General features: G+C 43.2%; 1 protein-coding gene across 1 annotated transcript in view; it reads right to left on the minus strand.

Annotated features, from left to right (window-relative positions):
- SLC26A4 (solute carrier family 26 member 4) overlaps positions 1 to 7,983 on the minus strand; it is a 27,374-nt gene extending 19,391 nt beyond the window's left edge. The window contains exons 1-8 of the mRNA XM_077338170.1: positions 7,836 to 7,983; positions 5,824 to 5,998; positions 5,318 to 5,457; positions 4,574 to 4,684; positions 3,968 to 4,152; positions 2,524 to 2,688; positions 358 to 510; positions 193 to 275 (exon numbers count right to left, since the gene is read on the minus strand). Coding sequence (XP_077194285.1) covers positions 193 to 275; positions 358 to 510; positions 2,524 to 2,688; positions 3,968 to 4,152; positions 4,574 to 4,684; positions 5,318 to 5,457; positions 5,824 to 5,990 — 1,004 coding nt within the window. The 5' untranslated portion in view covers positions 5,991 to 5,998; positions 7,836 to 7,983. The remainder of the gene's footprint in view (positions 1 to 192; positions 276 to 357; positions 511 to 2,523; positions 2,689 to 3,967; positions 4,153 to 4,573; positions 4,685 to 5,317; positions 5,458 to 5,823; positions 5,999 to 7,835) is intronic.
- Between the last annotated feature and the right edge of the window lie 4,195 nt (positions 7,984 to 12,178).

The raw sequence follows: 12,178 nt of genomic DNA on the forward strand, positions 1-12,178 counted from the left end.
GTCTGGAGGGCATGGAAAGTGGAGGGGCCCCAGGCAGGCATGTCCACAGCTATGCTTCCCAACCATATTCTGCATGATCACACCATTTCTGGGGGTTCTCAAAGCCTGAAGAATGTTTCAGGGGTTTCTCAATGGTAAAAAGGTTGAGAAAGGCTGAATTAGAGCATGTTTAGCAATATTGTCTGCACTTACCCACTAGGAATACTTTTAACAATGCCTGCATTGTATTTTTTCTCCAGATCAACACCATATGAAATCCCAGCTGCTACGATAGTCTGGAATCAAAAGATGTATCTTTCTAAATGTAGAACACTGGCCCATTGCCCAGCCCGCCATTTGCATTTACTCACTGCTTACCACAATCACTTCTATAGGAATAGGTATAGGAATCTTATGTCTGAACCGATCATTTATTTCCTTGACTACCATACAGACAACGATGGTCAACAAGCCAGCAATGAGATCAGCAATGTTAGTGGTTCCAATGTTTTCAAATATTTCAATAAGTGTCTAGAGAGAAAGAAAGACAGTGCAAAATAATTTTGTTCAAAAGAAAATATGAGATCATGATCCTAAAACATCTGATAAGTTCAGACTAGGGTCAGAAGCGATCTGTTTAAGAATCAGTAACTACAGTCCTAAGCACAAAACTTGAAATTAAACAAATTCAATTTAATCGGAATTACTTCCAAGAAAATAAACATAAGCATCTATGACATTTAAAAGAAAAGACCTTTGAAATTACGTCTGTATGCTTTTGAAAAGGTTTTTTAAAACTAAAACAAGGTTACAACCAAAACTTTTAATATCCAAAGCAAGGTTATAAAATAGGGTTGCTAGTTCCCCCCTGGCCACCAGTGGACTATGGGGTGGGTGGGCAGGCAGGGTTCTCAGATCCAGGCTGGGAAACCTCTGGAGATTTGGGCGTGGAGCATGGGGAGTTCAGTGGAGTGTAATGTCTTTGAGTCCACCCTCCAAAACATCCATTTTCCCCAAGGGAACTGATCTCTGTAGTCTGCAGATGAGTTGTAATTCCAGGGGATCTTCAGGTCCTACCTGGAGGCTGGCATCCCTGTCATAAAATGTTGACACTTCTGGTTTGTGGTTTCTCATTGTAAAAGTTAAGTGCAAGTACCAATATGAGCCTTTTACATGTGAGAAAAACCATGCTGGATCAGGCCAACAGGCCATCTAGTCCAGCATCCTGTTTCATACAGTGGCTAACCAGTTATTCTGGAGGCCAAAAAACAAGGCACAGAGGCCAAGACCTTCCCTTAAGATTACCTCCTAGCAGTAGCATTCAGAGGTTTATTGCTTCTAAATATGGACATTCCCTTCTGTCACTATGGATCCATGCGACAGTCACCTTCAGAATAGATTTCTGTAACTCGCTCTACGCAGGCCTACCCTTGTCCATGACCCGGAAACTACAGCTGGTGCAAAATGCAGCTGCCGGGGTCCTCACTGGAACAACTTGGAGGGCCCATATCCAGCTGGTGCTGAGGCAGCTGCATTGGCTGCCAATTGCTGCCCGGATCCGGTCCAAGGTTTTGGTTTTAACCTTCAAGGCCATACGCGGGTTGGGACCCACATACCTGAGGGACTGCCTACCGCTCTATACCCTGACAACTTTGACTGTGATGTGTTTCATCACATATTACTCAGTGATCTAAATGTGCTTACCCAGAGGCTGTTCCTATTACTTAAAAGAACTTACAATTTATTTATTTTGTCTGTCTTTGGTTGTATTTTGTCATATAATTTAAATGCAGAGAAGTGTGATTTGGTTTTGTCCCAGGAAAAAAGTTTCAAACCTGGCAACCTTATCTTGCCCTGTGCAAGGTAGGTAGTGTTGAAATATGCAGGATCTGCAGTGGGCATAATTGAACAGAATTTAAAGGGTGTCCTGCAGGGGGCATCAGAGATGTATATTGTGTATAGATAGAATAAGAACTTCCTGGGGATTTTCAAATAAGCTTCTCCAGTGTCCTGATTAGCTCCACAGGAAACTTCCTAATTATTTTAGCATACTTCCACCCTGCTTGCCTCCAGAACAGCATTTGAAAAGAAAAATGACTGCAGACAGCTAGCTATATGGTTAGGTCTCTTCTCTTTCTATACATAGATGTTTCTCATCTGAATAAAAATTATTTTATTCTTTAAGCAGACTGGTGCTTAACTCTCCTTCTGCATATTCAAACTCTGCCAACAGATAGGAGGCACTGCTGTTTCTAGAAGTCAGCTATTCAAGCCACAGAGGGGGCAAGTGCAGCAACAGCAGTAGCTCTTCTTGTCTCCCATCCTTTGAGTCAGCAGAGTTGTGGGCAGTTGGGACTACCCCAAGTGTGGGGCTAGGTCAGCTGTACCTGTTGTCCATTAGCTAAGATCACCCAAGGGAACTTTATGGCAGCATGGAGATCTGATGTTGATCTCTCATCACAGCGTGACTATCTGACCATAACACCACACTTGTTCTAATCATATGTCATGGGAAGGAAGGCCAGTTTATCAAGGCACACTTACATAGATTATGGAAAGAACTCCATTATAGTTTTTGGTCGAAACATTTAAGACTATTTTCAGCTGTGAAACGAACACTTGAAAAGCGGCTGCAGTTGTAAAACCTCCAACCAGTGGATCAGCAAGGTATCTCACAATGAAACCAATCTGAAGAGCTCCAAGCACTAACTAGAAAAAAATGAAAAAAACAAAATGAATTTCTCAAAAGGTAAGAAATGCAGAAAGTAATTATAGCATATAAAAACATCATAATCTTTACTGCAGGCTGATGTAACAGAAAATTCTATTATGCCTTTAGAACCAGTTTACTACTGTATCATACACAGTTTAAATCAATGGTCTTAGTACGGTGTGACTCTGGTTAGGACTGGCACTATTAGATATTCAGCAGTGGGGAATCTCTCTTGATTATATAGAATCATAGAGTTGGAAGGGCCCATGCAGGCCATCCAGTCCAACCCCCTGCTCAACACAGGATCAGCCCTAAGCATCCTAAAGCATCCAAGAAAAGTGTGTATCCAGCCTTTGCTTGAAGACTGCCAGTGAGGGGGAGTTCACCACCTCCTTAGGCAGCCTATTCCACTGCTGAACTACTCTGACTGTGAAATTTTTTTCCTGATATCTAGCCTACATCGTTGTACTTGAAGTTTAAACCCATTACTGCGTGTCCTTTCCTCTGCAGCCAATGGTGTCAGGGTGTATGTTTTAATGCTTGTGTGTGTTTTTTAAAACCCTTTGAATAGAGACAATAAGCATGTGAAGAAAAGCAGTTCAATCTATCCAGCTCTCTGATATGCAATTTTGCTCTGTGTGCAAACCGTTTGGGGCAGATACAAGCTTTCAAATCTGTAACCTGGAGTGGTAGTGTGCAGAAGCAACTTTACCACTTGATTGTGCTGAAGGTTTTAACTGCTCATAAATCTTACTTTGTGAAGCCCAATGAGAGTAGAAAGGTGGGGTATAAATGTTGTGAAATAAAATAAAATTTCTAAAATCCACAGCTCTTGCCATTTAGGTGGTGAGCATGGAGTCTTGCATGGAGTCTCTTGGGTTTTTTTTTTTGCATGGAGTGTTAATAGATTTGCTAACAACAACAATAACAACAACTTACCCCCCCCTGCAGCTGCTAGACCTTCTTGCATTCCCATATTCACAAGATATTGGAGACAAGTTAAACTTTTGATTGCAAAACTTAAGTTTTCCCCCATTTGTATCCCATTAAATAAATGTTTAAAAAGTAGTGTAAGAGTATTATCAAACCATGCAAACCTCTAAACATTATGTAAACAACTTTTGTATTCTAATTTTAATATTTTCAACATATTTTAGCTCTAGCTGACAGAAGTATATGAAGTGCTGCTAAGCTGGTTTTTCTTATTTCCCCCCAATTATGTAATAAGGCAGAAAAGCAAACACATTTTGAGCCAACTTTAGCCCATGTTATTACCTGCATAATGCCAACCAGAAATGTGATGGTGCTGGCAATTAGCACTCTCTCTGCATCTCTGGCATCAGTGTCTATAATTGTTCTGTTCAGCCCTGTCATGTTACTGTCGACGATGAGAAAGTTTTCATCAGGAGCCATGCTCAGAACTACTGAGCCAACCATCAAACTGACAACAGGAAAAGGGCCTGTTCAAATGAAAGTTGCATTATATATAGACATCAAACATCTTAATATGCTCAAAAGCAGTTAACAGTAAAAATAAATATCTTAGGGACAAACTAGATGTTATAGGGTCCATGGGTTTGACTCATGGATGCCAACTCTATTTTAAAATGCCATGAGGGCCCAATCCTGTTGGGCTGCAGTGTTGTGTAACCAGGTGATCTTGGATTTCCACACTGGGAATTTTGCAGCCTGGCTGCCATACGGGAGCACAAATCTGGGGCGGAAAAGGAGCACAGGCCAAATGTTCCGCCGGCGGGAGCAGGAAGAGATGGGGCAATATGCCCCAGCTCAAACTCCAGCCTGCAGCCTGGCGCAGAGCCTCCAGTGTGGAAACGGTCCTTCTTGTTTCCCCTGATGTTAAAATGGGAGGTATACAATTACCAACTGAGATGTGTCTTGATGTTCCCAGAAAGAAGTATGTCAGGATGGGGAAAAAAGCAGAATAGAGTCCATATCCAACAGGGACAGCTACCAGCAATGCATAAGCCAAGCCTAAAACATAAAGAAGTTAGGATTTTAAATTCTCATTTTGTAATGAACTCTTTGTATCTATATAAGCTCCCCTTGTTATTGAACGTGTAGTTGTCCTAATCTATATTTGTTCCATATCTGAGATTTTGCTTCACAGAAGAACAGTCATTCTGGTTGGGCATCTTAGATGACAATTTTGCAAGCAGTCCGGTATTCAATCTGATCCCAATCTTGCTTACTCAGAAATAAGTCTCATTGGTTCAAACATTGGTTCAAACATTTTAGGGCTGCAAACCTAAATAAAAATAAAAGCTTTAGTCTAATAAATCTGGGCAACATTCTGGTGCTAGAGATTCACTCAAACTAACCTTGCCCAAAACATTTTCATGTTTCTGATGTGCATTAGTTGAAAAATATAGATGACCCTTTGGAAAATGCACTGATAGGTGAAGCTTAAAGGAATGACAGTGATGCACTGGTTCCTTCTGAATGAGTACAAGGATATACTGATTTTCCAAATGACCACTGGAAAGGTTTAAAACATAGCAGGGATGATTGCCTACAATGGGCTAGAGATAACATCCTTGACAGGGGGATTTTCAAACTGCTGTTATACTAACAATTCAGTAAGCATATATCCAATTCCCTTCTTACCTTGCAAAGTAGCCACAAGTCCAGTACTGACACCAGAAATTACATCACTAAGTAGCCATTCCTTCACCCTGTATTTAGGCAGCCACTCCAGAATGGGGAAGAAGGTCTTGATTATTTTGAGGCTTCTTTTTTTGGAACAGCTGCCAATGACAAAATATTAAATTGCTAGAGGTCGACACTGTGAAGGTTTCTGCTCCTAGGATTGTCAGGTCCCCACTGACCACTGGTGATGGATGAGGGGTTAGAGTTGCCAGATTCAGGTTCCTGGAGATTTGGGGTTGAGGCCTGGGAAGGACAGGGATGCAATGCCATAGAGTCCACCTTCCAAAACAACCATTTTCTCAGGGGGAACTGATCTCTGTAGTCAAGAGCTGAGCTACAATTCCAAGGGATACCCAGGTCTCACCTGGAGGCTGGCATGCTAGTACGCCTCCATATTTTGATCAAGGATTCTTCCAGTATGCAAATGTCACTTCTCCTTCCCCCCTCCCAGAAGCATATATCACCTGCATGCTTGCTGTACTCGTTCCCGGAGAGTTCTGGATGGTCCAAGAATGCTCTCATTATCCTCTTGGAAGTTAGGTTCATTGTAAATGGGACGGGTGATCACATAGCGTCTGAGATCTGAGAACAATCCATCAGCACCAGCTCCAGCACCAGCACCAGCTGCCATGCCCCCACCTACAGGGGAAAAAAAACTGCAAAGGGGCAGTATTTGCAAAGCACATGGCTGACTAAGGCACCAATGAGTTTCTCCTATCCCTGGAGTGTCCAGTGCTCCTTCTTCTGTCTTGGCTGCGCATAATTCAAGTCTCCCTCCCTCCCTCCAGGAGTTAATTAGGAAAATCTAGGTCTTTTACAAATGCCAACTGTGAATGGTGTGTACTTTTCTTGAATAGATCTAATTTTGTTATATTTCTATTTCACTCAGTAGTACCCATATTTCATGATACCTTCTGTTTGTTTTTCCCCACATACCTTTTATATAAAAGGTCTGCCTGATGAGAAACTACTAAATCGCATCTGAGGAAGTGGGCTCAAGTCCAACAGACCTTATTTTGGAATTACAAATCACGGTTAGTATATAAGATACTACTAGGCTCTAGCTATCCTGATCCGGATAGCCCAGGCTGGCCCAATCTGATCAGATTTAGATGCCAAGCAAGGTTTTTTCTGGTTAGTACTTGGATGGGAGAGCATCAAGGAAGTCAGGGCTGCTATTCAAAGGCAGACAATGGCAAACTGTTTGTTGCTTGTCCTGAAAATCTTAAAACGTTCCCCATAAATTGGCTGCAACCTGATAGCACTGGACCCCCGGACTCCAAGAATTCAATGGTCCCTTAAAGACTTACAAGATTTAATTTCAGTAATTTTGCTTTCCTCTTATTTAAAATACTAATATCTCACCTTATTTCCTTAGACTCAAGGAAGCTAACTATGCAATAACATTGCAAGGACCAAAAATGTGAGTCCATTAAATTAAAAATATGTGGATTAAAAAGTATAGATTAAAACACACCAAAATCTACTGAATCTACTCCATCAATTGCTCTCTGAAACAGAATTCTTTTGCACCCCTTCTTGCAGTACAAACAATTCTAAAAGGGATTATGACACATCCACTAGATTGCATTTTTTTTCAACATTAGCTTTTAAGATGCCCCCAGCACCCAGCAAACTACTGACATTTAAAAGGCTAGCCAGAATTTATTCCAGCATACATAAATTCCTCCATGAAAACTTATGTTAATTTTTAAAAATTGTCTTCAATTTTCTACAAGACTTCAGGAATGCAGTGACATTTTAAAAACTATCAAGATATTATTCCAGCATAAACTCATTTTAGTTTATGCATCTGATATAGTGGACTCTAATCCACAAACATTTATGTTGAATTTTTAAACATAACAGGCCTGGAAGGTGCTGCCTGGACTCCAGGAATTAAGTGGCACTTCAAAGACTTTTATTCCAGAAGACAAATATCCCAGAATGTTTATACTGTATGCCCCTGAAGAAGTCCATGGCAGTTTGTGCCGGGGTCTTGCAGGCGCCCCTGGAGCTTCCTGCCTTGTGCCCCGGTGCCCTCGGCGGCTTAAACGGCCGCGCGCGTTCCAGAGCCCCACCAGAGAGGGAACAAGGGAGAAGTTTCTGCCTCGGCCTGCAGAGGAGGAGAGGCGGCGCCCGCAGAGCTTTAAGGCACCGACGAATTTTTAAAATTTGTTTAAAGAAGGCCCCAGGCTCTGTGGTGTCTTCCTCCGAGAGACGAGACCTCCCGTGGCCACTCATCTTTTTTAGTCCCCGCCCGCCTGCCCGCACCCCCCTCTCCTCAGTTGGCCTCCCGGCACGTCCCCTCCATCCAGCACCCGCTCGCTGGCTGGCTGGCTGCCCCTGCCCCTGCCCCTGCCCCTGCCAGCCTCGCATCCCGCGCCCCGTGGCAGCAGCGCTGTCCGACCCTTCACTCCTCCTCAGCAGCCTTCCGCGCAAGGACAGGGGGCGAGGAAGGAGCGGTGCGCCTTACCTGAGCCCAGTGCCCCGGCCAGGGCGGGGGACCCTGTGGCGGCATTTTTATACGGCTGGAGCTAGCCTTAACCGCTTTCCCTTTATTTACAGGGAAACAGCAGCGCACGGCAGCAACCTGGCTCGCAAGCCCCCCTGGCCTGTTGCCGGCTCCCGCCTTCCGCACGTGCAAGCGGGGCGGTGGGGAGGAGGGGCCCGGAAGAAGGAGCAGGAGGGGGGCCCTCGTGGCTCTGGCCAGGGGAGACCATGTTTGCCAGCTGCCTCTTTCACATGGCATGGGGAGGAAGTCCCTTTAAGCCATCATAGCTAATAGCTGCTGCCCTCAGTGGGTACTCCTCTTCCTATATTCTTTGATTCTTGATTTACCCAAGTCCCTTTTGGCCATCACTGACCCCACTGGCTGTGAAAACCACAATTTTAATTATTTGTTGTGTAAAGATACTGGTGAAGAGCCTCTTGTGGCGCAGAGTGGTAAGGCAGCCGTCTGAAACTTTGCCCATGAGGCTGGGAGTTCAATCCCAGCAGCTGGCTCAAGGTTGACTCAGCCTTCCATCCTTCCGAGGTCGGTAAAATGAGTACCCAGCTTGCTGGGGGGTAAACGGTAATGACTGGGGGAGGCACTGGCAAACCACCCCGTATTGAGTCTGCCATGAAAACGCTAGAGGGCGTCACCCCCAAGGGTCAGACATGACTCAGTGCTTGCACAGGGGATGCCTTTACCTTTACCTTTAAAGATACTGGTTGGGCAGACCTTAAATGGGCGGCGGTGGGGGGCTCAGTTTGGAGAAACACAGGCTATGTGGCATCTTAAAGACTAACAACATATTTTGTATTCCAGCATAAGCTTTCATGGATCAGAAACCACTTTTTCATATGTATTCATTTTATGTAAGAACTTTTAATGTAAAAACAAACCCACCTGGGTCAAGAGACTGGGTCAAGAGACTGTAATATACAGTAAAGATATAATTTACACAAGGTGAAAAGCTATTGAGACCTAATAGTGAAAGAAGCCAATACTGTTGATTAATGGTGGCCTTAATAGGTATAATTGGCTAACCTGTAATGAGTCCTAAATCCCAAAGACACTTTCTAATAAACTCTAAATCAGCAATTTTATGCTGGATTTCCCCTTTGGAGCTGCTTTGCTAGAGAACTGTGACTTTTAGGTCAGTAACAAGAGCACTCAGGGAGACTGAGTCCCTCCTCCCCCAGTTCCTGAGTCTTGCTATTTTGAACATCCATTTGTGTCCATTTATTCTGTTAACACAGTGAATGGCCTGCTTGCCCTATGAAGAGAGCAGAATGGGTTGATGCATGATGACTGATACCACACTGCAGGATGAAGAAGTGGATGAGCTCCATACCTCAACTGATGTCTCTCATAGTTGACCGTCTTCTACCCTTCCCTGGAGAGTTTCATGAGATTCTATGTGAGTTTGACCAATGTGTTGGCAAATCTTTTTAGGACAGGCTAGTGACTGGTGTAAATAGAATCCTAATTTAGGCTGGCTGTATGCATGCAGTTTAGCAGATTTCTGTAGTGAAAGCATGGGCTGTACCAATTTAACACTGTGAAAGGATCAAATTTTGAATGTTTTCCCGATGTACAAACTTTTTGCAATCAAACAGGAAGCACATCCAGGAGAAGGATTTCATACTGGTCTTTCATATATTTTGCTAGTTTTCCATCTACAGGGAATGGTTGAGGTTGGAGAACCCACCCTTACATTCTGTACAGTCCATTCTATCCCCTTAGCACTCTGTCACCTCATTACTGCCTCATTTTCCAGCATATATGGACCTTAAATATGAAAAAAGAATGAGGCAGTAAAGTGGACTCCACCACTCCAGTCTACCTGTAAGGCATCACATTATGGAATGTTCAACTATTTTAAAACTCCTAGCAAACAGAAAGCCAGCATAGCAAAAATTGGCGTAAGGTGCTTCCTTATGGTGCTAAATTTCTATTTGCATGGAATTGTTTAATGTACATTTAAAAGTGGAATCAAGCACTAGATCAAAATAGTTTTGTGAATTTATTGCTTACCATGCCAGCGTTCCCAGAATTGTTGAATCCAAAGAAGCATGCATTGAAATAACTGTTGCTCCTATTTCCTTTCTATCCTCTCCAGCATTTTACCAACAGCCCCTCCCTCATGAGATACCACTTCACTTCAGAACTGAAGATGAGGGTTCCTATGTGGTGCTAATATGTGTTCTACTGATGCCATTAATCCAACTGCAGTTTATGAGCAGAAAGACTTTTGCACCCACCCGTGATGTAAATGTTATGGTCATAAGATCAGGTTCTGTGATTGCCTGACTCAGGCTTTGTCAACCAGGGTTTTGTGAAACCCTGGGTTTTCTTGATGGCCCTGGAAGGATTTCCTGAATGGGTGGGAGCTAATTATTTTTTATATAGTTTTAATTTGTTAAACGTTTATTGTTATCTGCCCTCTCTCTCAAAATGGCCGATGATGGGCCTGGATTGGTGGGAAGGGGAGGGGCCCTAAGTGGGCATGTACACAGCAATGCTTCCCAATCACATTCCGCATGATCATGCCACTTCTGGGGTTTCTCGAAGCCTGAAGAATTATATAACAATGTATTTGTGGATGTGACTGACCCCACAGCTGGGACCATGGGATCCATGGAGATGAGATAATGGACACTCAGCAGAATCAGTTGCAGCAGGCTAGATAAGAGCTATATCAGGGAACTGCATGGCAACAAACTAGATACAGCAACTTCCTTCGCAGGGCTCTTTATACCAATGACCTCCCTACAAGGTAGCATGTGCCTTGCCTGAGGGAGTACTACATTTACCTTCCCTCTTCTTTCCTCAAGTTTCCTTTCAGTTCCGCTACCCCATGTTCTGAAACTATAACAATTATCCCTAAATAATGAGAAAGCTTGCATTTTTTACAAGACCCATGAAACATCTAATTAGCTCCCTTTAAAAACTGTTTACTGAAGTCATATTTTCCTAGCTCTTGCTGTTCAGTCAGTCAACAATTACCTAGTGTTGTTAACACTTTGAAGTTAAATGAAATGCTAGCAGTGATGCCACAGTGGAAAACAAATTGTCCCACTATATCTTTATTTCCTTTGTTTTTAATATGATGAAATGATTGATGAGCTGCAGGCTGAGGGGACGAATGAGAGATTGGATCTCTCACAACACATTAATATGTGGTAGCAGAGTTGCAATAAGTACATTGCCTCAAACACAATCAAGTAATAATTAGACAGCAGGTATCTGCCACACAGGGATAGGATTTAGTGGTTTGCTTGTTGGTAGTGTGGCTTCAGATCAGGTGCAGCAGCAATGGTGCTTCCCTCATGGCAAGTTTTGTAGCAGTTTCCCTGCCATGCTTCTCCCCTGGGCAACCAGGGCCTTTGGATTGGGGCAAGAAAGCACTAGAATACATTTATATCAATATGCTTTTGCAACTATAGGTGCCACAATTTCCCTAAATACCCACTTTTCCTTTAAAAAGGTAAATCTCATGGACTTTTGCCTGCAAAAATATATCTTCTTCCTGCAAATTAAGAAGCTAGATACTGACCTTAAAAAAATCATTGGTTCTTCTTTATTTATAGAATGCTTTCTAAAAATGAAAAATGAAAGCTGAGTTTAGAGAACTCAATATCCATATTGTTACGATAGTACATCAATATGATATTCTAGTAGCAATTATAAACGAACAAATAAAAACCACTAATGGCAGGAGAAAACATTGGCAGGGTGAACAGCTGACATGAGGGTCAGAAAATCTAAAGGTGCCCATCCAGACTGCCCTTATCCAAGTTTCACTGTGATCTTCCACCACAATTAGAGCAAAGCAGGTTTGAGAAATATTGGAGAAAAGCTGAGGAGACACCTCCAGATGCATGAATGCACCACAATGTTATGGGAAAACAGGGGAAACCGTGCTTCCCCAAAACACAGAACTCAGGGCATAGCGCTTATGGAAGACCCTTGCACAGGAATAACTGTATACGATTTGCATTACACTCACAGTAGGAAAACCATGGTAAGGGAGGAGGAAAAATAGGACACACATACCTAGCACTGTCAATTCTGGCTTGGAAAATTCCTGGAGATTTGAGTGTGGAGATTTGGGGGTTCGTGGAAGGGCGGGATCTCAGTGAGGTATGTCATAAAGGCCACAGTTCAGAGCAGCTGGTTTCTCCAGGCCAGGGATAGTCAATGCTGGCAGGGGCTAATGGAAATTGTAGTTCATGGACATCTGGAGGGCCGCAGTTTGACTACCCCTGCTCTAGGCTGGAAGCTTGGGTGCAAGACCTTAGGGAAGGACATGTTTGCTACCGCTATAT

The sequence above is a fragment of the Paroedura picta genome, chromosome 5, assembly GCF_049243985.1.
Source record: "Paroedura picta isolate Pp20150507F chromosome 5, Ppicta_v3.0, whole genome shotgun sequence".
NCBI classification, from domain to species: Eukaryota; Metazoa; Chordata; class Lepidosauria; order Squamata; family Gekkonidae; genus Paroedura; species Paroedura picta.